The sequence below is a fragment of the Mixophyes fleayi genome, chromosome 1 (assembly GCF_038048845.1).
Source record: "Mixophyes fleayi isolate aMixFle1 chromosome 1, aMixFle1.hap1, whole genome shotgun sequence".
In the NCBI taxonomy this organism is placed as follows: Eukaryota; Metazoa; Chordata; class Amphibia; order Anura; family Limnodynastidae; genus Mixophyes; species Mixophyes fleayi.
Window position 1 is genome coordinate 142,117,391 of NC_134402.1, and position 26,011 is coordinate 142,143,401.

Sequence of the window (26,011 nt, forward strand, 5' to 3'; positions counted from 1 at the left end):
ATGATGTAGGCACACAAAATTTTGAGTTACAACCGTGAACTTAAAGTGGAAGTAAACTACAAAAAATAGAAACACTTATATCATGACACCACATAGGAGACATCTATTAATATGGATGAAAGTGATAATCGTTTAGTTTATTTTGACAGTTTGGAAGGTTTAGCTTTTGCTGAGAGCTGGTATAATGCTTTCTCTAATAGTGGATGATATATTTTCTTATATTCTGAAAGCAAAGAACATTGTGTAATTATACAATGTTTGCTTTTCAGCATATGTTGTTGCTAACCATGCAATTGGTTTATTGATAACATCAGTGACCAGGGACTTGGGAAGGACTTTTAAAGAAATATGATAGCATGCTTAGTGCAACAGATTAATACTGTTCTGATTAACAAGAGCTGTTATGATTTTCAAAGGCCACATAATACAAGTATTCCTTGTGCTCTTCCCCTTAACACAAATCCACTGTCAGACACAATACATCCACTCTCAATGTACTATGCAAAATATTGCATTTTAAATAACACACATATTTTATCCTCTAAACACAGAATAATCTGCAATACATGCATGTATGTCTAATATGTTTAAAACAGAAGAATATAAAGTGGAATTTATCAGGTATTCCTTGGGTTAAACATATTACTATAACCTAGGGGCCCACCAGTGGAGTCTAATGACGTTTCCAAGCCTGTCCTAGTAAAAAAAGAATTCAGCAGTAATAAGGCTTGGTGTGTGTCATAAATGTGACAAAATTACTTATAGTGGAAGATATACAGGGTTGAGTCTATTGTATACTTGTTATACCTTGTGGGAAGGAGTCTTCAGACAACACTGGTGATTTATATGGCTTTCCATTCAGTATTTCAAACACCTAAGAGACATGAGTAAGATTAAAACTTTTAAAAGAAGATAGGAGTAATATATAGTAATACAACTGTCTAATACCCCACAGATGAAGTATAAGGGCGTGGGAAAACCAAGCATATTAGTGAGGTTAGCATCACTGGTTGTGGGCTGTAGACACACAGTAGGGGTGTAGGGGAAGGAGGGGCTTTCACACCCTTTATGTATCTGCACACAGTAAGCAGTGTGAATAGCAAAGTTAGGACCAATATATTGTCATGGAACAGGGAAGGCAAATAGTTTTTATTTATATTTTAATACTGATGTAGCATGTAAGTCAAAATTTAGTAACTGAGATGGATTCCCCTAGGCGCAAAGGTGCTCTCAGTATAAGATTGGATATGGAAGTGGTGTAGAAAACGATATAAGCTCAAAATTAAGGTGATGATTGCAACACTGTATTGTTGTGTGCAGTTTATTACACACAAATAGACATGTATCAAAGTAGTACATATGAACCAGAATTGCAACCCTTGTACACTATATATAGAGAGACAATGTAGCGTGGAAAAACAGTTAACAACTTGAACTGTATGGTAAAACATATATAAAGCCAAGATGCACTTAATTCCAAATGTCCTTTCAAATATGTACCAAAGTTATCAATATAATAGACACCGCCATCCAATAAAGGGACCGATATGTCATATAGTCTCAGTTTGTAAGCATAAAGTATCAAAAGTTCAGAACTCGGTGGCCCCAAAAATAATAGGGCTGGCGTCCAGGTTCTTTGTAATACAGCGTCTGCAGAGCTAGTTTGCAGTGTAAATGTCCAAAAGACGGGGGGCTGATATGTGGACACTGTAGCTAGCAATTCAATGGCGTGTCAACATAGTGTAGAGGGCAAGAACTAACAGAATGTCCATACGCAAAATGGCTAGACTTGGTAAGTCAGAACCACTGCAGCCGAGTGGTAACGAAATGGGTGGTAATGGAGACTTACCCTAGAGAGTATGTATTTGTTCCCTCCAATCCCTTCCATCCCATCTGTAAACAGCGTGTATGATGATGCCGAGGTGGTAGTCCTGGAGTAGGTGTAGCTGCGGCTGGATCCAGGCTGCGCATGCGGCGATGAAGAGGTCCTTTGCTGAATCGCAATGGTATACAAGCGATCAGATAGACAAGGAGTTTGCAGTTTGAGTAAGAGCTAGGTATATCCGACACGTATCGCCTTTAGGCTTCCTTAGGGATATAGATAATCTACTGCGCTTGAAAGGAGGTTTAAATAGGCGCCATTCCTAGTGGTAGTTCATGATTGGTTAGTTCTTGCTTAGTCTGCCATAGGTCCATGTTGTGATAGACAGATACTGTAGCCAATGAGAGACATTTAGGCATAGCATACAATAAACAAGATCACATATTAATCGATACAGATTAGACAGTGTAAAGGGGTAAGTGGTAACATAAATACACCTTGAAGTGTACCTGGTGGATGCTGGAATGTAGTATGCTGTTGCATACATGATTAAAGGAATTGCCCTAATTCAGAAATGATATTGAGACCCTCTGGTGTAAGGGTTTTCATCTTAAAAATCCACTTGGATTTTTCCCTTGAAATCACCTTGACATAGTCCCGTCCCCTCCAGGATTTTGCAACTTTACTGATGTCCATAAATTTGAGCAGTGATGGATCGTGAGAGTGATGGGTCACAAAATGCTAAGATACACTATGTTTCTCAAAGCCCTTACGGATGTTTCTGTGGTGTTCGGACCCTAACATGCAGTTTCCTGATGGTTCTACCAATATATTGAAGACCATAGGGGCACTGTAATAAGTAGGTCACCCCTGTGGTATCACATGTAATTTTATTATCAATGGTAAACTCTTCCCCGGTGGTATGGGATGTAAAGCTAGTAGATGGTTTTGTATGACTGATGCGGCCAACCTTTCACGCTGTGCACCTGTTACAGTGATAGAAGCCTTTGTCCCGTTCTTTTAACCAAGTGCTCCCAGGTTGGGTGATGCTAGGGGGAAAAGTGCTATTCACCAATTGGTTTTTTAAGTCCTAATAGGACTTTCAAATGCTTTCTGATCTTCTCAATTTTTTTGGAATCATGACTTAACCTATTAATAAAGGGAATCTGGATAGATTCATTTACTTTGTCCTTCTTTTGGAGAAGAGTGCTTCTATCTGTGTCTCTAACAGTAGTGTAAGCCTGCTCTGCAATCTCTGGGTCATAGTCTCTCTAGGAAAATCATTCCTTCAGAAGGAGGGTCTGTGTGTTGTATTCATCTGCCTTAGAGCAGTTTTGTCTTAATCAGGTAAATTTACCTTTTGGGACATTTTGAATCCAGTTTTTACGGTGGCTACTGGTGGAAGGGATGTAGGCGTTTGAATCTACTTCCTTGAAGTAAGTTCTGGTCTCTATTTGTTCTTTATCAATGTATATTTACAAGTCAAGGAAATGTACAGATTGGAGGCTGATGTTTGAAGTAAATTGAAGGCTGAGGTTGTTCCGGTTAATATACCTTAAAAATAGGTGTAAGTCTTCCATGGGGCCTGTCCAGATAAAGAGGATATCGTCTATGTAGCGATGCCAGAGTAGTATATCTTGCGTAAAAGGGTTGTTATTCCAAATGGTGTTATTCTCCCATTCTGCTGCAAAAATTTCTTCTGACCAGAAATAATTGTTGTGAAGGGTGAATGTAATGGCCTCATTAATGAAGTTAATTTGTTCCCTAGGGAGGTTTGACTCACTTTGGAGAATGTTGCGCACATGAGAACAACCCACTTGGTGCTCAATGACCCTATAAAGAGAGGTGACATTGCAGGTTACCAGAATGTACCCCTCTTTCTAAATAACATCTCTAAGTGTTTCGAGGACATGTCCAGTGTCCCTTAAGTAACTTTTTTGCATGACCACTAAGGTTTGCAGGAAGGAGTCTATGTAACTTGATAGATGTGTGGTGAGTGAATCTATACCTGAAACAATAGGTCTGCCTGGTGGGTTGTGGAGAGTTTTGTGTATTTTCGCAGTAGGTATATGACTGGTATTCTTGGAAATTTGATGTACAAAAAGTCAAATTCGGCTTTATTAAAAATACCTTTCTGGAAGACCTATGTTAGGAGGCTGATTAGTTCATTCTGATACTCCTTAGTTGGGTCACATTTAAGACGCTCGTATGTGTCCGTATCATTAATCTGTCTATTAAGTTCTCCTAAGTATTGGTTTTTGTCAAGTAAGGTGATCCCCCGCCCTTATCCGCTGGTTTGATTACAAGATCAGGGTTCTCTTTAAAATCCCTAAGGGCTTTCCTCTCTCTACTGGTAAGGTTCGAGCATCTGTTCTCCTTGTTTGTAACTGGGATCCGATTAATATCTGTCTCAACTAATTTTTGAAATGCGGTGATGGATGGTCCTTTGAGGTAGCTAGGGTAGAAGGTCGATTTTTCTTTGAAATATGTATGCACAAACTCTGTATCCTGTGTCAATGTGCCCTTGTGTGACATGCATTTGTCTGGACCGATGAAATATTTTTTAATGGTTAGTTTGCGGATGAATTTGTGAAGATTGATGTAGGTGTCAAATTTGCCAAGGGGATGGTCAGGGCCGAACTTAAGACCTTTGCCAAGTACTTCTAACAGCGGTATGGTCAGGGGAGTGTTACTCAGATTGAAAATCCCTCTGTTGGTTGTAACTACTTTCTTATTTTCGGTCTTGCTCCTTGTGGTCATACCTCGTCTCCCTCTGACGGTTTTTGCCTTTTCCTGCCTTCAGGGTGTGGAACGACGTGTTCTAAGGGGTATTGGGTTACTTCTAGGGTCAGATGTAGGTACTTTGCTGGACATTGGTCCTTCTGAGGAGAGAACCCCTGTGGAAATTCTAAAAAAAGTTTGAGATTGTCCTCTACCTCTGAATGAGTTTGTGAATGATTAGTAGTTTGGTATGCTGCTTGGTCTAGTCTATTTAAGAGTCCACACTGGGTAGTGTTGACCTCAGTGTTGTAGGTGTTTTTTCCTTTCCTAAAACTCTCCCAGGCTTTCGGTAGAACCATCAGGAAACTGCATGTTAGGGTGTCCAAACACCACAGAAACATCCGTAAGGGCTTCAGGAAACATAGTGTATCTGAACATTTGTGACCCATCACACTCATGATCCATCACTGCTCAAATTTATGGGCATCAGTAAAGTTGCAAAATCCTGGAGGGGAGGGGACTATGTCAAGTTGATTTCAAGGGAAGAATCCAAGTGGATTTTTAAGATGAAAACCCTTACACCAGAGGGTCTCAATATCGATTTTGAATTGGGGCAATTCCTTTAATCATGTATGCAACAGCATACTACATTCCAGCATTCACTAGGTACACTTCAAGGTGTATTTATGTTACCACTTACCATACCATTTATTTACATCCTTTACTTTACACTGTCTAATTTGTATCGATTAATATGTGATCTCGTTTATTGTATTCTATGCCTAACAGTTTCTCATTGGCTACAGTATCTGTCTATCACAACATGGACATATGGCAGACTAAGCAAAAACCAATCATGAACTACCACTAGGAATGGTGCCTATTTAAACCTCCTTTCAAGCACAGTAGATTGCCTATATCCCTGAGGAAGCTTAAACGCGAAACGCGTTGCCTATACCTAGCTCTTACTCAAACTGCAAACTCCTCGTCTATTTGATCGCTTGTATACCACTGCGATTCAGCGAGGAACCTCTTTATCTTTACCGACGCATGCGCAGCCTGGATCCAGCTACGGCCCCGACTACTCTGTCTCCAGGGCTACTACCTTGGCATCATCATACACACTGCTTACAGATGGGATGGAAGAATTTTGGAGAGAACGAATACATCCTCAACCCTACACTAGGGTAAGTCATTCCATTACCTCTTGGCTGCAGTGGTTCTGACTTATCAAGTCTTTAGCCATTTGGCGTATGGACATTCTGTTAGTTTTTGCCCTCTACACTATGTTGACACATTGAATTGCTACCTACAGCGCCCACATATCAGCCCCCCGTCATTTTGACATTTACGCTACAAACTAGCTCTGCAGACGCTGTATTACAAAGAGTCTGGATGCCAGCCCTATTATCTTTGGGGCCATCGAGTTCTGAAATTTTGATACTTAATGCTTAGAAACTGAGACTATATGACATATCGGTCCCTTTATTGGATGACGGTGTCTGGTGTCTATTAGATTGATAACTTCAATACGTATTTGAAAGGACATTTGGAATTAAGTTCATCTTGGCTTTATATGTGTTTTATGTTTTACCATAGAGTTCAAGTTGTTGACTGTTTTGCCACGCTACATCGTCCCTCTATATATAATGTACAAGGGTTGCAATCCTGGTTACATGTAGTACTTTGATACATGTCTATTTGTGTGTAATAAACTGCATGACCAGAGTGATGCAATCATCACCTCAATTCTGAGCTTATATGGTTTTCTACACCACCACTTCCATATCCAATCTTATTCCAAGCACCTTTGCGCCTAGGGGAATCCATCTCCATATCTGCATTTAAAGGGTTGGGACTTCCCTTTACTTTCACCCCCTTTCCTAAGGCAGCAACCCTCACTAGTAAGTAGGGAGCGCCGATTCCCACCCCCGATTCCTTGTACCAAAATTTAGTAACGTTAGTAATGGCCAGTGACCAAATAATGTCTTTCCCATAAGAATTGTGGACACTGCAAAAAACGGCCTTTTTTATTTGAAAAACAGGTAATACAGACACATATCCTTGATGGTTTGATACGATATCCCTACGCTTCGGATATCGACACCCACTATGCCTACAAAAAGACCCAAAGAGTGAAATAGGGACTTAATTAAAATGTACACTTACCTTAAGCCCGACGGTGGAGATTACCAAAAGCACTGGTATGTGACTGCTGCTAAATGTGAAGATGCTGGATGCCGGCGCTTCATTCTGATGTTATGTACGTTACCGACATTCGGCGCACCCTAACATACCACTTTAAATGTAGATTTGGCTGTCTTCGGTGACGTCAGAATGAAGCGCCAGCATCCAGCATTTTCGCATTTATCAGCACTAGCATAGCAGTGCTTTTTGTAATCACCGCCGTCGGAGTTAAGGTAAGTGTATATTTTAAGTAGGTCGTTATTTCAGTCTTCGTTTTTTTTTTTGTAGTTTTAGTGGGTGTAGATATCCCAAGCATCGGGATATAGATTACCACCAATCCTGTAAACCACAAACAGAGAGAAGTAACTAACCTCATCACTGATTGCAATGTCTAATGGTTTTGTGCCAGACACAATTCCTTCATCTACATCACTTTCTTCCTCTGTGTCCTCAGAGTTGTATAAGGGTTCAAAGTTTTCAATGAAGGAATCAGCACCTGGAAGGAAATAAAAAGAAAAAACTGTTGACTTTCTCCTTTAGTTTGATGCATCCACTTTCACCAGGTATCTCAGGTTAACTACATAAGTCTTGGTGACAACATTATCCGTAAGTGTCATATACACAAAAATGCATGTATGAAAAAAAAAGTATGCAAGGAACGAAATGAGGTAAGGATCTCATAAATATATGTTTAGTACAAAGTACAAGTGTAAAATGTTGCCAGGATATCAAAGGAGCATAATGCTAGACAAAGAAAAGGTGGCACAGTGGTTAGCATTGTTGCCTCAAAGCAGTGGTTCACTATCTGTGTGGAGTTTGTGTGGGTTTCCTCATACACTCTAAAGACATACTTGTAAGTTAACTGGCTTCTAATGAAATTAACCATAGTGTGTCCCTGTAGTAGGGAATATAGATTATAATCTCCAATAGGGCAGGGATTGATGTGAATGATTAAATATTTTCTGTAAAGCACTGCATAATACACAGACAGTATATAAATAACTATTAATAAATAAATACAAAAGCAACAGTTAAGACATTTACTGTTGCATACTTGCTCTACTGTACATTACTTTCTACTGAATAAAGTTGATCAGAAATACTTGGTTTTTATTGTGTACCATTGACACAAATGAGAGTGCTACTATACTGCAAGTTTAAGAACAAAAATATATCACCAAGAGCTACATCTGTCGATGGGAAATGAGAGTGTCAAAGTGAAAAGGTTGCAGGTGTTACGCAAATAGTGGAGATATGGATATAAATGTAGTACTATGAATCAAATGCGGTGTATTGGTTAATAGCAACGTTGTGGAAATGTCTGTAAAAAGAGTACAATTTGAATAACAGTTCCTTGGCCTTCATCTGCTGTTTTGATCTTCATTGTGTGGAAATCATATTGTGTTCTGGTCACTGCTACATGATTTCTTTTTGTTATCCTATCATCAGTGCTATTCTTCTGTTCCTCAGATTTAACAGGGATAGAAGACAGTAACTGATATGTGATGTAATAGCAGCATTTGTACAATTCTGGACTGTATTGCAAATGTACTGCTGCAATTACTACCACCCATCATAGACCACACATTATCCTATCCAATAGTTACAGTGCCAACACAATAGGATGTTACATGCACATCTAGTGGGATTGCCCCAAAAAAAAACATTTTCTAGACAGAGGTAGCCAGAACCACTAAAATTATCTTAAACTCTGAGGTGCCTATGGACCCAGGCTTTTGGCTTTTAAACTTGAAATTCCTATCAGCAAATAGAAGAAATCCTTACTAAGTTCCCCTTCACTAAAGGCTTGGTATGCTCGGATAGATTATTACATGACTATGAACGATGTAATTACTTCTGCGAATCATCAGAATTTACAACCACATGGCTGGTTAGACTACAAAGATACAAATGGCTATAAAAAAATATATGTTTGAGGCAAGCGCCACACGTTAAGCTTTTTTCTACAGGTAAAGAAATACTTGGGGGTCAATGTATCAAGCTGCGAGTTTCTGTCTGGTTTGAAAAGTGGAGAAGTTGCCTATAGCAACTGTGGAAGTCAAATAATTGGATGAAGTAAACCAAATTGATTAATATTGTTTTACAGTGCGATTACGATTAATACGCCACGTATTATGACGCAATCGCACGGATTCATAACACACATTTACATTCGCACTTACACTTGTAATTAATGCACATTATTAAGGTTCCAATCCACATTTATTTATTAAAATGTATTAGATTGTTTATACATAGATGAGAATATATTAAAAGTATCTAAGGATCAGGATATAGGGAATGTATCATGTTTAGTGTCATCTGCACATTATCATCTATAATCCGCTACTTTCAGCTTTGCGTTCACTTCCTGCGATCAATAGTTATGGAAGATAAAAGATTGAATGATTAAAATGACATTGTGTTTTAAGTTTGTTAGAACTGGTTTGGGTCAGTTTCCTTGAGAAGCACATGTTTTCAGCTGTTGGGGGAAGGTGATCACACCTACTCAGAGAAATCCTTTAAATTAGCCTATGATCAGCATACAACTGGAATATCATTAACCCTGAGCCAATGAAGACCTCTAGAAATGATGCTTGTTTACATAGTGACATCACCAGTAGATTTTTCTATACTGAAGCTGCATATAAGCATGCCGGCCCATTGTTCTCCCTCTCTTTGCCTGACTACACAGCAAACATGATTACCTTATCCTGGGCCTGGATGAAATGTTAGAGGAGGTATAATGTATTCTGTGTTTTTATACTTTCCTGCTTTATTGCAACATCTTTAATGCATAATAATGGCTTTCTGTAAATCCTGCTATATTTTGCAATTAAATATCTTTGTTCTTTGGAACCACAATAATCGCATTGGACAATGTTTTATTGGTAAGCAATAAAATAACTTTAACACAACCAATCAGATTCTCGCTGTCATTTTGTAGAATGCACTAAATAATTGACAGTTAGAATCTGATTGCTATAGGCAACATCTCCACTTTTCAAACCCGCCGGAAACTTGCAGCTTGATACATTTACCCCTTGGACTCTCTATGGTTGCTGCCCATAATCACACTCCTGATGGTCGTCCCAAATTACTAAATCCCCCAACCTCCATTACTTCCATTCTCTTTCCTGACATTTCCCTTAGTATGTTTCCACATGCTCTCCATTTTCCTTACATTGTGATGGTATTAAAATACTCAAAAGGTCTGTGTAAGATTGTCAATGATATTTCTGACACTGTTTCCCGTTACATACTTTCAATAAAAACAGTTTAAACACAAAAGAATTAAGAGACTGTGTAGACATACCTGCTGATTTCAGAAGAGCTGTCAGTTTTGTAGAGCCCCTTCCAGCAGCTACATGGAGAGGGGTACTTCCATCATATGTTGTACTATCTACACAAGCATCTCCCTATTGGAATTAAGCAAATATTTAAGAACATAAAAATAATAATCATAATAACAACAGCTACACAGATACTTTAGAACCATTTTTAGGCAGAGGATAATAATATTTGATGCCCAGTATCAAATGCTCAATAAATGGTTTGTCCATCTTAGGACTGGACTCTTGTTTATTGAGTAACATATGTCTCTCGGTGTGTTTATCTCTGACACTGGTGACCACCACATGCATAAAATGTGGCACCTTGAACCAGTGGGACTAGTGAAGGGTAACCCCAAACAATTTTCCTGCACAGGGCACCTCTTTTTAGATTTCTGCCACTGACCATAACTATAGCTGTGGATTAAACTTCTATCGAAAATTGTGGAACTCCGTTTTGGAATTTTTTAATGCAATAGTTGGGAAATAAGATATGTTTCTTAAACTTTTATTGAATGTACTGAGTTATGTGTGGATGAAGTTAGTGTTTAGGATCACCTCAAGCAGAAGGCAGCCTGCCAGGGAAATGATGTCTTGTTCCACGGCCAGATGGAGAGGGGATCTCCCCGACTTCTGCTCCTGAGCATTCACATCTGCCCTGGCTGATATCATGAGTCGGAGGCAGGGCAAGCTATTTTCAATTACTGATATATGAATTGCATTTAAGCCTAATGGAAAAAAAACAGTGTTGTTAAGATTTGGACAACATTATTAACCACAATCATGCATATGTGACATAACATTTTTCATAAGTTGTAAAACCGTGATAAAACAAATTTACGGGTGAACTACACTTGAAATTTCAGATGATCTTAATTAAATTACATCACCTATTTTAGTACATAAACTAGTCTTCCTTTTAGAAACAAGCTATTTCCATTGAGCGTTTAGGTAGCCATATTTTATACTTTAAAGTGGGTTTTTGCAACCTGCACAAATGAACCAAAGCAAATCTCCAAACCTCTGTAAAGTAGGTAATTATCTCTCACCCCTGAGCACATGCTTTGTCTTGTTGGCTGCTCATATAAGGTAAGATACAGACCTAAGCAGCAAGATCTATGTCCAATATGGCCACACATGAATGTGGTCAAATTGTACAGGTGACTAGGTGACTTCATTTTCCACCAGTCCCAGGGGCGGACCTAGACTTTGTTTAGGAAGGGGCGATTTTGCATAATCACGCCCCTCCGCTAATGTGATTGGCTGGCCTGTGTTTAGCCCCGCCTCCCGCTCACAATTGGCACTGCCCCCTCCTGTTTAGGTCAGCGGCTGGGACCTATTTTAAAGGTAGGCTTTTTGCTGCTAGGGGGTAGGGGGGGGGGGAGAAACCCCGATCGCCCCCCCTGGATCTGCCACTGACCAGTCCTGAATGGCATCTGAACATTCTGGTGCCCACACATACTGCAATTTGACGATAATTAGATCTAAACAGCCTAACTGTCCATCAAAAACTGCAGTATGGTGTGGGAACTTATAGCAGTCACATGAATTGTGAGTTTCAAGTGAGAGCCTTATTTGTAGATAAACCTTCCCTATCACTACTTGGCATTCAATGACATCACTGTCCTGTACACCAATCTCAATATATAGTAAGGCTGAGGTTTTCAAACGGATAGGCCAGAAAAAACATATGACTTGGCAGTAACATCACTGTGTAGAGTATAATGAAGCAGCTATATACAGTGGAAATGTTTTGCATTTAAACAATTTCAATTGGCGCAAGAGGAGATATCCGATTTCAACATTAAAAGTTCAAAATCTGATGTTAGATCGTCTAAGTTATTTTTCCTATATGTGAAATTGGCATGGGTGGCAGGAGAAACGACAACTATTTTAGGTATTTAGTTTAATTTTAAGTTAAAACTACACTTTTGGTCAGAATTAAGAAGTAGGTGCTTACCTTCGTTGTTTGGAAGATTTAAGATCTCAGATATTTTTGGGTGATTTTGGAGAATGCTGAGGGTGGTTGCATCTCCTTCTTTGCATGCGAGATGTAGAACAGAATTCCCATTGCGATCTAACATTAATGGATCACCTCCTGATTTTAGAATATATTCCACGATATCAGCTTGACGAGTGATGACAGCCAAATGCAGCGGAGTCTACATATATAGAAAGAGTTAATTAATATGGGACTAATGGTGTAAAGGTAGAGTGCTTATTAATGTAAACAGCATACACCCCCTGTGTACCCACCCACAGGTCTTAGAAACACCTAATGAGTAAGATGTGTAGTACAAAGAAAGTGGCCACTGCTCAAGGTATGACATCTCTCATAGAGGTGGTCGTTATCACTGAAGGAAAATGTTTTCATTTGCATTTTTTTAACTTAATATTTTTGCTAACACTCCTCTTCTTCTCCAGTGGATTGAAAACCACTTCCTTAAATAATGAAACAAATTGGCAGATACAGTATGCAGTGCTAAATTACATTTAAGGTACACCCGCACCAAGAGATAATACATTTCTAATTTAATAGTACATGAAAAACTATCTATTGTGGATAGTAACATTTTCTTTCAGAAATGATTGCTTTTTTATTTAACCTCTTACCTATCCCCCATCTTTTCACCAATGACACTGCATGCACATAAGTTGGTGGATTCAGATTTAGCGGTCATTAAAAAGAATGATGGCTTCTACCATTGCAGCTTAAAACCTCATACCCACTGGTGTTAATGACATACATTTAAACTAGCATTTACTGTATAACGATAGTAAATGGTGGTGACACTATAAACCACTGTTTCTAGTGTCATCATAACCACAATCACTGTTACTAGCATTACTAGTACTGCAGCAGCATTCTCTAGAATGCATCATATGCTATCTATATTGTATTTATACCCAATAAGCCCAATTTTTTTCACCTCTGAGCTATATTTTGGGGGTCAACAAATAGGGCTTTCTTTTGGTAGGAGTAATAACTCTTTATTTTAAATGTAAAATAGAGAGGAATATAGGCAAAAATAAAAAACAAGATTCTGAAGGATGCATTCATGAAAATAGGCTGTCCCCATAAAGTTACCCCAATTTTTAAGATGTTATATGTCCCCAACTCTAGAGAAACCTTATGCATACTTATATAACATATCTGATATAGATTGATAGAGTGGAAAAAGAGACAGATTCTACTAGTGGAACTCAAGAGTCAAGACTTCAATCGGTTTTCCTTACTGCCTACACTCATAGAGCTAATGTACTGATCTAAAAGTTACTGGCAAACCAGCTACTATTAGCTCCTGTTTGGGGCTATGGTAAAAGAGACTTGAATTGAGATTTCTTCTACCTTTCCTTACTGGAGTAAAGTCTCAGTGATCACAAGAGTTGCCTTTATAATGTGTAAGTGCAGTGTACCCTGCATTAAAAATAATACATACTTCTGTGTTCTAATCAGTGGTTGAAGTGGGCCGGTATGGTGCAGTATACCATAGTGCCACTTCTCGTACTGCTTTAATTGTAAAACGAACAAAACCCATTCACTTGCATTTTCCATACCGACACTTCTAAATTTTGATATGTGTGCAATGGAAATTCTAATGGTGTTGAATATCAAAATGGACCTTGTAGACAAATAGGCAGTAACTTCCATAATATATGTAAAATATAAAATAACAGTCAGCTTTTGGTATAAAGGTATGACCTGCTGCCTTGAAGTAGCAACATACCTGATAAAGATCATTTCGCACATTGATGATATCCTCACATACAACCCCAGAGGTAATTTCTAAGAAGATCTTAACCAGTTCAGCGTGAAGGTGGATAACAGACAGATGAAGAACACTGGAAATAGAACAAACAACATTATGTCATTTTGTAACTGCACAAAATACCAGCTACAAACAAGCCGGAATTACAAAACAAAATAGTTAAAGTCTTACTTGTCCCCATTCTCATCCTGAACAGCAGCTAGATGGCGTTGTACTGACAGTAACATTCTTACATCTCCTGTCACAGCATAGTCAAAAAGGGAAGCTGAGTGTCGTTCTGCAAGTTGCATGGTTTTCCCCAGGAAATAACAACCTGTAAAAGAATGAAAGTGACACAGTCATAACTGTCAGAGGAAGATAGCACTGCAAGGTTCAAGAATACTGGGCTGCTGCTTCCCTCGGTATTTAGTCAAAGCAGAGATTGATTTCATTTTCATTTGAACCTCCCCTGCATTTACTGACAAGCTCACACATGTATTTGCAATGCGTTTTTCAGCAAGCATGAAAATTGCAATAGAAACACAAAGCTATTTGCAGTTTTCATTATTTCAGGAGTTTTTATGTGAAATGTTATCATTTCTAGGACTTCAACTGTACGTGCATCAACAATGCTCCATATCACAACACTGAATCCATTTGAGTGCACAGGTTGGAATAAAGCAATCGGGGGTCACTTGTTGAATGGTAAAACTATGGCCGTGCAGCACATTTTTCCTGACACAATTGTTTATATTTTACCATATAGTGCTCATGCAGGTGCCACTTTTCGTGGATTCTGGTCCATGATTTAAATATATGTTTGCAAATGTAAGAACCTGACTTTCAATTACTTGATTGTATTGATCATCCCCATCAACATTTATTGATAAAGTGCCAGCAAATTCTGGAGCTCTTTACAATTGTGAACAACACAGTAATAAAATAGTACTGGGTAATACATACAGACAGAGAGGTAAGAAGGCCCAGTTCGCAAGCTTACAATCTATGGGTGCTTTTTTTCACTAAACTACTATGGTATCAATGTAGTTCATTCATTGTGGATAAGCCGAACACTCTGACCAGTCAGAGCCAAGTTGCTGTGATTCACGTCTCGCTCCACAAGGAGCAAATCTTCGTTTGTACGGTTTTTCATTTTTTCCGAATGGATCAAAAATTGGGAAAAATGAGAGGATCATCCCTATTATTAGGTGACTAATAAATGGATAAAAGAGGAGGAATGTGGGAGTATTGTTTTTAATAACAGATTTTATCACAGAGTTTGTATTTTCAATTACCAGTAATTTCCAGGTGCCCAACATGTCCCAGGTTGTGTTAGGACAATTACTGCCACAGGAAAACAAAACTATTTTTTTTCTACCTGTTAACTATTCATTACCCCAGCACCCACTGTCAGGAGTGTTGGGAGTAGCCCTAGGGCATTCAGTATAGGGCTGTTTCTTCTAGGGGAGGGGGGCATTATATTTGCCCCAAGGGAATTCAGCCCCATGCTAGGGCTGTTTGACAATGGCAGGAGAACCCCATGCTGTGGGTTTCCAGTTTACAGTATCACCAGCCCAGCCTGTCATAGCCTATTGCTGGTACTGGCTCTTGCAGGCAGACCACATGCTGTTCATCCCTAAGCAGGAAAAGGCATCCCATCGACATTAGTGGCCAAGTACATTTACAACCATTTCCAAGGAGGCAGCAAACTTACAGGAGTAAAGAGGATGACGTCTGAGTGGCTATTCTACATAGTTCTGATGTGGAGAGGAAATTGGGCTCTGCATATATAATTACAAACAAAACTTTACTTTGGTCAGGTTTTATTTTATAAACAGGAGCCAGGGTATGAACCTCGCATAAGACCCTGGAAATCACCCCTGGAGTAAGGGCATAGAAAGTTTACCTTAATGACATAGGGCCTGATTCATTAAGGATCTTAACTTAAGAAACTTCTTATTTCAGTCTCCTGGACAAAACCATGCTACAATGGAAGGGGTGCAAATTAGTATTCTGTTTTGCACATAAGTTAAATACTGACTGTTTTTTCATGTAGCACACAAATATCAACTTTAAATTTAAGTGTACAAATAAGCTATCAAGTATTTGTGTGCTACATGAAAAAACAGTCGGTATTTAACTTATGTGCAAAACAGAATACTAATTTGCACCCCTTGCATTGTAACATGGTTTTGTCCAGAAGACTGAAATAAGAAGTTTCTTAAGATAAGATCCTTAATGAATCAGGCCCATAATCCACATATATATTGCATAAAATAATATAATAATGACTATAAAACAAAGATAATTGATATCCAATGAATGCACCCTCAATATCACACAGACATATGACAATAGTGTACTGTATACAAACAGTTCAGACTGTATTATTGAGAATCACAGGGAATCTTTGCAAAAACAGAACCAGGCGTAATTTGTATTTGCTGAAACTGATAAAGACCACAAGCATTTCTTTGTTTACATTTACCAGGTAATTTGCAGGTCTCCACTTCCTCCCTTACATCATCTATTTGTGTGTCATTCGCTGTAACCGAGGCCTCCAGACACTCACAGCTACTTTCACTGTGTTTAAGCTGGTAGCACACAGGCTCATCACATCCCTGGTCTTCTCCACACTGAGGCTGTGAAGCTGAATGCAAACAAATGATTGTCAGATTCTAGATTTAATAACTCTTCTCCCTTAGCAATCATGTAGGAACCACAATTTTCTCTAAGAACTTGTGTTTATTGTAATACAAAATGCTAAATATTTACTGTAAAATTACAAATTCCAAGTAAATACCAGTTCAATAGAGCTGAGATGAAGGCCACTGGATTCTGTCTGGGGGCACAGGTCTCACCAGCACTGCAGCACTAATGTAATAGAACCAACTGTATAATTAAATATAACACTTGATTTCTCCTAAAAGACTGTTTGCTAAGCCTATATTTATGGAAGTGAGGGGATATCAGGATAACCTTTATTAAATGTGGCACTTCTGTGATTTGACGTTTTTACTTTGTAATACCCAGTGATAGTCTTCACAAAGCCAGAGGGCTTGTTAGATAGGGAAAAGCCCTTTTCTCCCTTTCTTATACAGGCCCCTAAACTAGGTTAGTTTCTACATAGATTGCTGCCATCTGTTTTAGGCCATGTGTAATCCTTTTTAATGGCTTGATCATTTTCTTCTGCAGGTACTACTAAATAAATTTTGCTTTATCCTTCTGATGTTTATTTAATTACACTGCTGAAAAGGATAGTTTACTTTCAGTGCCCCAGGATACAACACATCCCTGCTGTGATACAGTTGTTTCAAGACAGCAACTTTGCAATGTTTCTCGGGCATTTATAGTAAACATCTCTGCCTAATGATAACAATACATTGCTGAAAACACAGAAAGAATCTATAAAGAAAAAAACAATATTTTTAGCTGCATGAGAACAGGTAAAAGCCAGATAGTTAAAATTCATTGTAAATTGTTTTTAACTAAGGAAAAATGCTTTATTTAAATAATAATATTTTTCCCATGAGGCCTCTCTGTTATCGATATCGTGAGATGGTCGATAGCAGTAGGGCAGCAGCGATACTTGGAACGCCCCGTTTGTTTGTTTTTACTACCGCAGTAGCCTCTAAATAGGCTTCACAATGAAAATGCATCTTGTCACACTCACAAACATATATGACAATGTTTTTATACCACAGCAGTAATTACAATTCTTTGCATACATTATATTCTATGGAATCTCATAAATATGTTGTGTATATCCTACAGCACTCTGTTCCTAACTAGTTCACACAGGAAGTTTGGTGTTAGAGAAATGAGTTTTCACCATACAACAAAGACCCAACAATGTCTTTAGTTCTGCAAAGAAAAGTGTACATTTTTTATATAACATCATTTTATAATCATGATTAAATAAAACATTTCTGTTATTAACCTGGAAAATGCTTTTCTCTCAGTTAAGAGGAAATCATTTTTTCCTCAGTACAGCTAAAAATAACTGTGTAAGCTATTTCTGAGGAGGGATTTTTTTAGTCCAATAAATGCAGTGCATGTCATACCTGTATTGGAATTCATTGTGCCGCCATGAAAATTCAATCCTACATAGCTATTATTATAGTTGAATGTAGAATAGCCATAACCTGCAAATAAAACAGTGGGATAGTTAAAATGGCTGTGTACACCCAGAGGAAATAATGCATTAATCTGAGGATTCATCAAATCTCTGAATTATCATCATCATCAGTTATTTATATAGCACCACTAATTCCGCAGCGCTGTACAGAGAACTCATTCACATCAGTCCCTGCTCCACAGGAGCTTACAATCTAAATTCCCTAACATAGACACACACACAGACAGACAGAGACTAGGGTCAATTTTGATAGCAGCCAATTAACCTACTAGTATGTTTTTGGAGTGTGGGAGGAAACCGGAGCACCCGGAGGAAACCCACGCAAACACGGAGAGAACATACAAACTCCACACAGATAAGGCTATGGTCGGGAATTGAACTCATGACCCCAGTGCTGTGAGGCAGAGGTGCTAACTACTAGGCCACTGTGCTGCTCACAGATACACGCAGATAATCAGTGAATTGACAAATCCGTAGATTAATAGATTTACCCCTCAGTCTCTTACATTGCCCTAAACAAATCCATATAACAGACAGTGGCTGGGATCCCTGAAGAGGATCTCTAGAATGTGGCTCCGAACAATTCACCATGAACCTTTTGGCATGACATCACCGTAATAATGGACAATTTTGTTTTTGTGAGTTCAATCTGACATTTATTTTAAGACATTGATTAGACTCTGCAGATTAGGTGCAGAGTCTAATCAATGTATTGTCCCCTAATCCCAGAATGTTGTGCTTTCCCTACTTCCACTAAGTAAGAGACAACAGTGCACAGACCAGAATGCACTAGAACTAGACACAGACATTAGTATAGGCCAAGAGTCAGGAGGAGAAACTCAGCTTTGGAGGTGGGAAAACAGGCCCAGAATCAAGGTATTGAGCATACCGGATGGTAAAAAAAACAGTCTGGGTCAGTAATTGATGGTCAGTTATTAAACAGACAACAGGCACAGAGACAGTAATGAATAATCCAGGTCAGTAACTGGCAGTCAGATGATCTGTAATAAAGTTGCACAGAAATAGCAAACAAACCTGATGCCCACAGTAATGAGCACCAAGTTTACCTTCACGCAACATGTAAGCAGAGACCTGACACATGAAGTGATGACACTGAGCAATGTAATGCCGCAGTCAGTGGCACCTTCCAAACGCCCTTGTTAAGTCATGAAACAGCTAATAATAGGCAGTAATAGATTGCACTTAACTGTTCATCAAATTGAAATACAATGTCAATGATCTTTACATCTATTAAAGTATGGGAAATGTAACATATACAATTGTGAATGCTGTAAGTGGCTCATTAAAATAAAATCATTTTGAGTGAGAACCCTTCATAAAAATGTCCCTAGGCTGACTTGGAACTCTCAATATTGAATTACCTACACAACTAACTCCCACTTATGTTACTAAGCATGCCCAGAGGTGGGTTCTATACTTCACAAATAGTGAACCTGTCCAGTTGTGGCCTAAATGTGAAGCCAAGTAACAACTATGTCATGAACTTGTTACTACAGAATAAACAACTTGAAATGACAAACATCTGGATTGGCCAATTTAGATATGGTACCACATATGGTCAACTCACCAGATTTAAATAATATGTCATCCTTCTCTCATTGGGGTCTATTTAACAATCAGATTTTTCATAAAAATCCTGCATTTTTTTAAAAAGTAGCCGCATTTATAAATAATAGCTGCATTTTAAAGTGTAGTTAAAATTTATTAATAGGACATCGATATCTGCTGCTTTGCATTTTTTATTGAAATCCATAGCGCTCCCCATATATGTCTATGGGGACTGCTATGTAACAAGTAATTAAAAGGCATTTATACATACGGTAATTTACACTACTCAGGCTGGCGTACATTACCGTAGGTGTATGTTTTCAGATGTGCACTATGGAAAGAGCAATCACCGCACCTTACTGCTCTACCCTCCGGTCACTATCACAAATGTGGTCATTTTATGATAGTGACCATAGAAAAGATAGGAGAGAGGTCTTCACAAGAACAGCAGTCTTCCGTGACTGTTGTTCCTATTGAAGTTTTTCAATAAATGCACACAATCTTCATCTTTTATCTTTGCAATAAGGATTGAAATGGATTGTGTTAAAAATGCGGTCATTCTTAAATATGCTCCCTTGTCCTTCTTTCCTCTTACTGACAGCCTTTGTCCAATTACATTCCTGTTTGTTCTCCTGGGAGTGAAATTTATAGGTAAACATTTATACAAAATTATGCAAAAATTTAAATAAAATGTGTGGCTGCATTTTAGGTTTTGTTGTTCTTTAAATGACATTTACACCATATTAATTTACTTCTGAACTACATTCTGTCATCACATGCCTGCAGGTCACAGCTTGCAGTGCCAAACTTATGTCTAGAAGTTCCAGCTAAACAAAAAAGATCTTTTCATGTAGAGGAAAGAGCAAGTCATTGCTGAATGGTTATTTTTAATGTGCAATCTTCAGTTAAGCAGCACAAGCTACAACATGCAGGAGACAGAAAGACTGCAGTGTTTGTGGAAATGGCAGTTATGTAACTTCAAGTACTCATCCCTCAATCTTCAAAATACTTTTACCTCATTAGGATTTCACAGATTTGGACTTGGTCCTGTCTGATTTTTGCAGCAGCACAGACCCTCAATGAGCACAACCAAGTTAGATGTATAGACTGTGTTTCATATCTCTACTCTGTGCTACTGGGGGATCCTCTCCTACAACTATCTCTCTCAGATTGTAGCTACCTGCCTGCCTCCATTCACCTTCATGACACTGATTCTGTCACATGCAGCCCTACTCTCACTAACATAATCAATGATTTAAGTTTTTTTCTCACCTCACCAACCACCCCAGGCAGGACGCTTTTGTGTCCCATCCCTCTGACCCCCCACCCACTGCAACAGAGCTCTATTATTGCAACCTCTCAGGTACAATACCTGCAAGTCATAACTATATTATTTATATTATTTATAATGAGCAGGTATTTTTCTTTAATCTGTCAGGCATAATATATATGAAAATGGTTAAGGTAATGAAACAAGGGGCAGTCTACCAACTGCACAATTCCTAGCTGCTAGGCCCAGGCCTATGTAGCCTTTCCACAAATCAGGGCCTAGACAGGTCACTGCCTCCTACACGGTCAACAACATTTATCTCGCATTCTGATTGGCTACAAGTTGTTCTATCCCCGCCAACGTCAAACCTGGATATCTTGGACTAGCAGAAGATTACAATAAAATGCACAGTACTCTGACAGGCCCACAAATTAGAAGCATCCTTATGATAATCAGAAAAGAGTACAAACAAGAGCCATACTATCCCTGTATAATCTATAATAATATCCCTGTATATCTACAATACTACAAATGTATGGAAAGATCTATTCCAGCTTCTCACAATATGGTTGCGTTGTAACAGACTCTTTATCCTAGCACACTCTCCATCTCCTCTTATTCCACTCCAGCACAAACCAGCTTTTCCACTGAGATTTTCACTAATGCATTTACTATCTTTTTAATGTCTATATTAGATTCTCATTACCTAATCAAATTGGAAAACTTCCCTATGTTAGCAAATCTTCTAAAAACCCTATAATCTCCCTTCCTCTACCTTTAATCAGTACCTGCAACTAAGAAATCTTTCTAGCCTATGTTACCAGCATTGCTGCTAGACTGTTAACTCACTTTGAGCACCATTGTCTATCCAGAGGCCTCATTTACTCTTTGCATCATTCAATGTTAGTATCCATTAATCGTCCGAAATATCCTTACAAGTCTAACTAGGAAACAGATCTAAATGAGGTCTTGGGTGTATCAGTGTGCATGTAAAACAGTGCATATAAGCTTTTATACTGCTGCTACCTGCTTCCAACCAGGAGCAGAAGATTTATCCAAGTGCTTCTCCTCTTTGTTGGAGTGGTTATCAAGAGTCTGGTTGTTTTCTTCACATAATGTGGGCTAACCCGGTCATACAGAATTTCTGGTCTGATGTTTAAAACACTACAAAGCATTACAAATACAAACATTCCGTTCTTGTAGAAATGCCAGCACCCTCCGACCCTAGATGCCCTTGGTTTGGTATATCTAGTACATTGTGGAAGACATCGGCCTCTTTTTATAAAACCTGGTCTACATAAACTTAATTTAATAACACTCCACTTCCACTCTTCTAGTTCTAGACCATACTGTGCCTCCAAAAACTACTGTTTCATTGCCCAAGAAGTAACCCTCTCCTCTCCCTACACTTTTTTTCAGTCCCTCTTACCTTCTTCCCCTTTATAATTTTTCAATAATTAAAATTAAAACCAAAGATAATGTTTTCCTTTAGTTTTTATGTTTACTGAACATCTACATATATTTGTAATTACTGTACAACAGCAAGTTACCCCTTGAGTGGCGAGCCAAAGCAAGGCAGTTCATGGAGTAAAGAATGGTGATGACGTGATAATGGAAGCCCATTTATAAGCACAAAAATGCTAATGTGATCGGGGTTAACAAAGTGCTCATAAGGAAATTTCTTAAAACACAGCACCAAAAGACAAACTCCATTTACTGGATAGGAACTAAAGCAAATACATAAAGATGTCAGCCAAGGAGGAGCATTTCAAGTACTCTAGACATATATGGCCTAAATTTGGACAGCTGAATGGGGCACAGTACACCCTGTTTAATGTGTACAATTGCGGTCCACTGCGACAAGTGTAAACTTTATGCAGAAAATCCAAACAATCCTCCCATTCATTGTATCAGTAGGGCCAGTTTTCATCTGGATTAAAACTTTGGAGTGATTAAGCTAGGACGCACTCTAATGAAGTGAGAAGTGAAGTAAAGTCTACAAACTAGACCTCTTGAGTATCCATGTTGAATATACAAAATAATTGAAAATACCTCAATTATAGGTGAATGAACTTTGTGTTTGTGATAAATTGTGTAACTAAAGCGTCCCTTAATTGAATACAACAAAACATGTAATGACGAGGAATGGGGAACTCTTGCTACTATTGCTCAAGAGTTCTAAGGTCACTGTTTGCACTATAACTGACTCATACCCCAACCACTCTCCAAGCAGCTGTGCTAGGAAGACGGACTAAGGTAACTATATATTCTCACATGGAGAGAATCTTGAGACCAAAGAGATTGCCATGATTTAGCAGGTTAGTGGGAAAAAGTTGGACCAACTGATAGACCCGAGTACTCCCTGTTTCTTCATAACTGCCAGGGCGTGCAGGAGAAAAAAGGCAGGTTTCAATAAAAGAACGAAACCATCATCATATGGCCTATCTTTGAATTCTGTGACAGCCTACGCTATCTTTTGAAATGGGGATCTAAGAGCAGCAAGGAGATGTGCTTATAGGACTTCCATAAAGGAGAGTCTTTACTCGGCGTCTAGAGAATAATTCTAAGAGCTTCCCTTATAGAGACGGGGCATGTGACCTGCTCCAGGGCTGTATTGTATGAGAATCGAAGTTTAGGGGAAAGCTCCTATATGTAAAAAGCTTGAAAATTCTATGGTTATGAGAATCCTGATGGCTTCCTAGTACGGAAATAAAGGATGGTGTCTGATTTTACATAAACATTGCTTCAAACATTTAAATGAAAACAAAGATGAAGTACATGTGTTACAACTACTGTACCTCCTCCAGTTCCAGAACCTCCTGAACCACTTCCATATAGACCACTGCTACCACCACCTCCCCCGCCACCTCCAGATCCTGCCCCACTTCCACCAAAACCATCAGAGAAGTTGGGCATGAGTTTCAGACGCTTTCGTTGAACTTCTTCCTTGTCTAGTGAAAGAAAAATCATGCTATTATTAATAGTGAAAGTCTTTAGATCTGTTCTTGAAGCTGTAAGTAAGAGATATTGAGGCAATTTTATTTGGAAGAAACATTAATACAAAAACAGTTTGAACCTATATTTAAAATAGAAGTTCTGTTAATAAAATATATGAATATCTAACAAATTCCTGATTTGTCAATAATACATTTTAAGAACAGATACTGGATAATGAAAAAAAGAATATCATATTTTAGGTTTTAAATACATGCTATGCATATGCAGCAATTGTAAACATATTTCAAAAAGTAAGGGCCCATTTTTATTACCTACCTCTGTCTTAAATGTGTTTTACACATAACAGAGATTCACACATTTACAAACAAGTTTGCATTCACTCACAAGTAAATGGGTAGATCCACGGATGGACCTAAGTCACATTTTGACACAACATGATTAAACAAATTTTATTTTATTTTCTCAAGTCAATTACTGACGTATATTTATAATGTAGATAAATATGTAAAGTCCCATCAGAACGCATGCAAAAAAATGTTATACAATAAATTAACTCTTACTATCATTAATAAAAATGTTAAAAACAAATTTTTGCTTACATTACATAAATCAGAATGTTCTTAATGCGTACTGTACATACAATCTGTTTTTAAAGTTTCTCGTAAAGCAGAAAGCCACTGGCACAAATCTTGTACCTCTAATGATTTCAGCGCATATACTGATATCTACAACTCCTATAGAAATGCTCTGGACACTGCTAAACAAGCATACTTCCAGTCTCTCATCTATGCTCAGGCTTCTAACCCCAAACGCCTTTTTTAACACAATTAAGTCTCTTCTCAATCCTCACACCCCAAACCCTCCGACTTTCCATCAATTTTTCAAGCACTCAGTGATTACTACTATTCTAAAAAACTAAATTCTGACCCAAACTCTCTCTCAATTACCGCCCCATCTCTCAGCTCCCATGGCCCTCCAAACTTCTTGAGAGAATTGCCTACACTTGCCTCACATGTTTCCTTTCTGCAAACAACCTATTAGATCCTTTTCAATCAGGTTTTCAATCTCAACACTCCAGAGACTGCACTGACCAAGGTAGCTCCCTCTAACAAACAACTCTGGAGCTCCTTCAGCCCCACAACAGGCGATGAAGTTCGCTCCCTCATTCTTTCCTCTCCTCCCTCCACTTGTCTTCTTGATCCAATCCCCTCTAACCTCCTTCGCTCTCTCCCACTGCCTGCTCCTACCTGGCACACCTCTTCAACCTATCACTCTCCTCTGGTGTTGTACCCTCCTCATTCAAACACGCTCTCCTCTCCTATCCTCAAAAAACCCAACCTCGACCCCACCTCCGTCACCAATTATCGTCCTATCTCTCTTCTCCCCTATGCCTCCAAACTTCTTGAGCGGTTAGTCTGCTGTCGTCTCACCAGATACCTCTCGGACAATTCCCTCCTCGACCCTCTCCAATCTGGTTACCGCCCCCTCCACTCCACTGAAACTGCCCTGGCTAAAGTCACCAATGACCTCCTATCAGCCAAATCCAGGGGTCATTTCTCCTTACTTATCCTCCTCAACCTCTCCGCGGCCTTTGACACCGTGGACCACCCCCTCCTTCTGCAAACTCTTCTCTCTCTAGGCCTCTCTGGTTCTGTCCATGCCTGGTTCTGCTCTTACCTTGCAAACCGCACCTTCTCTGTCTCCACGTCCGGCTCTTCCACCGCCCCCACGTCCCTCCAAGTAGTAGTCCCCTAGGGCTCTGTTCTCGGCCCCCTTCTCTTTTCGGTCTACACTTCCTCCCTTGGTGCGCTCATCTCCTCCTTTGGTCTTCAGTATCACCTTTATGCTGACGACATTCAACTCTACATCTCCTCTCCTGATCTCTCGTCCACTCCCCTCTCTCGTGTATCTGACTGCCATCTCCTCCTGGATGTCCTCACGCTTTCTCAAAATTAACATCTCCAAAACGGAACTCATAGTCTTTCCTCCTTCCAGACTCCCCTCTCACCACAACCTCTTAATCGTTGTTAACAACACTACCATCTCATCTGTCACCCAACTCCGTTGCCTGGGTGTCACCCTTGACTCCTCTCTCTCTTTTGCCCCCCACGCCCAATCCCTTGCTCAAGCCTGCGCAACATCGCCTGCATCCGACCCTTCCTCTCACAAGACGCCACCAAAACCATCATCCATGCACTCATCATCTCCCGCCTGGACTACTGCAACCTCCTCCTCACTGGCCTCCCTCTCTCCCCGCTCCGATCT

The 26,011-nt window shown here is 39.1% G+C and overlaps 1 protein-coding gene across 4 annotated transcripts in view; it reads right to left on the minus strand.

The window, feature by feature from the left end:
• Positions 1 to 26,011, minus strand: part of NFKB1 (nuclear factor kappa B subunit 1) — a 98,217-nt gene that overhangs the window by 5,375 nt on the left and 66,831 nt on the right. For all 4 annotated transcript variants that reach the window (XM_075201053.1, XM_075201035.1, XM_075201043.1 and 1 more), the window contains 10 exons: positions 23,587 to 23,739; positions 17,876 to 17,956; positions 16,300 to 16,461; positions 14,004 to 14,145; positions 13,791 to 13,905; positions 12,023 to 12,224; positions 10,621 to 10,790; positions 10,047 to 10,149; positions 7,102 to 7,226; positions 808 to 874 (listed from right to left, as the gene is read on the minus strand). In XM_075201053.1, the coding sequence (XP_075057154.1) occupies positions 808 to 874; positions 7,102 to 7,226; positions 10,047 to 10,149; positions 10,621 to 10,790; positions 12,023 to 12,224; positions 13,791 to 13,905; positions 14,004 to 14,145; positions 16,300 to 16,461; positions 17,876 to 17,956; positions 23,587 to 23,739 (1,320 nt within the window). The remainder of the gene's footprint in view (positions 1 to 807; positions 875 to 7,101; positions 7,227 to 10,046; positions 10,150 to 10,620; positions 10,791 to 12,022; positions 12,225 to 13,790; positions 13,906 to 14,003; positions 14,146 to 16,299; positions 16,462 to 17,875; positions 17,957 to 23,586; positions 23,740 to 26,011) is intronic.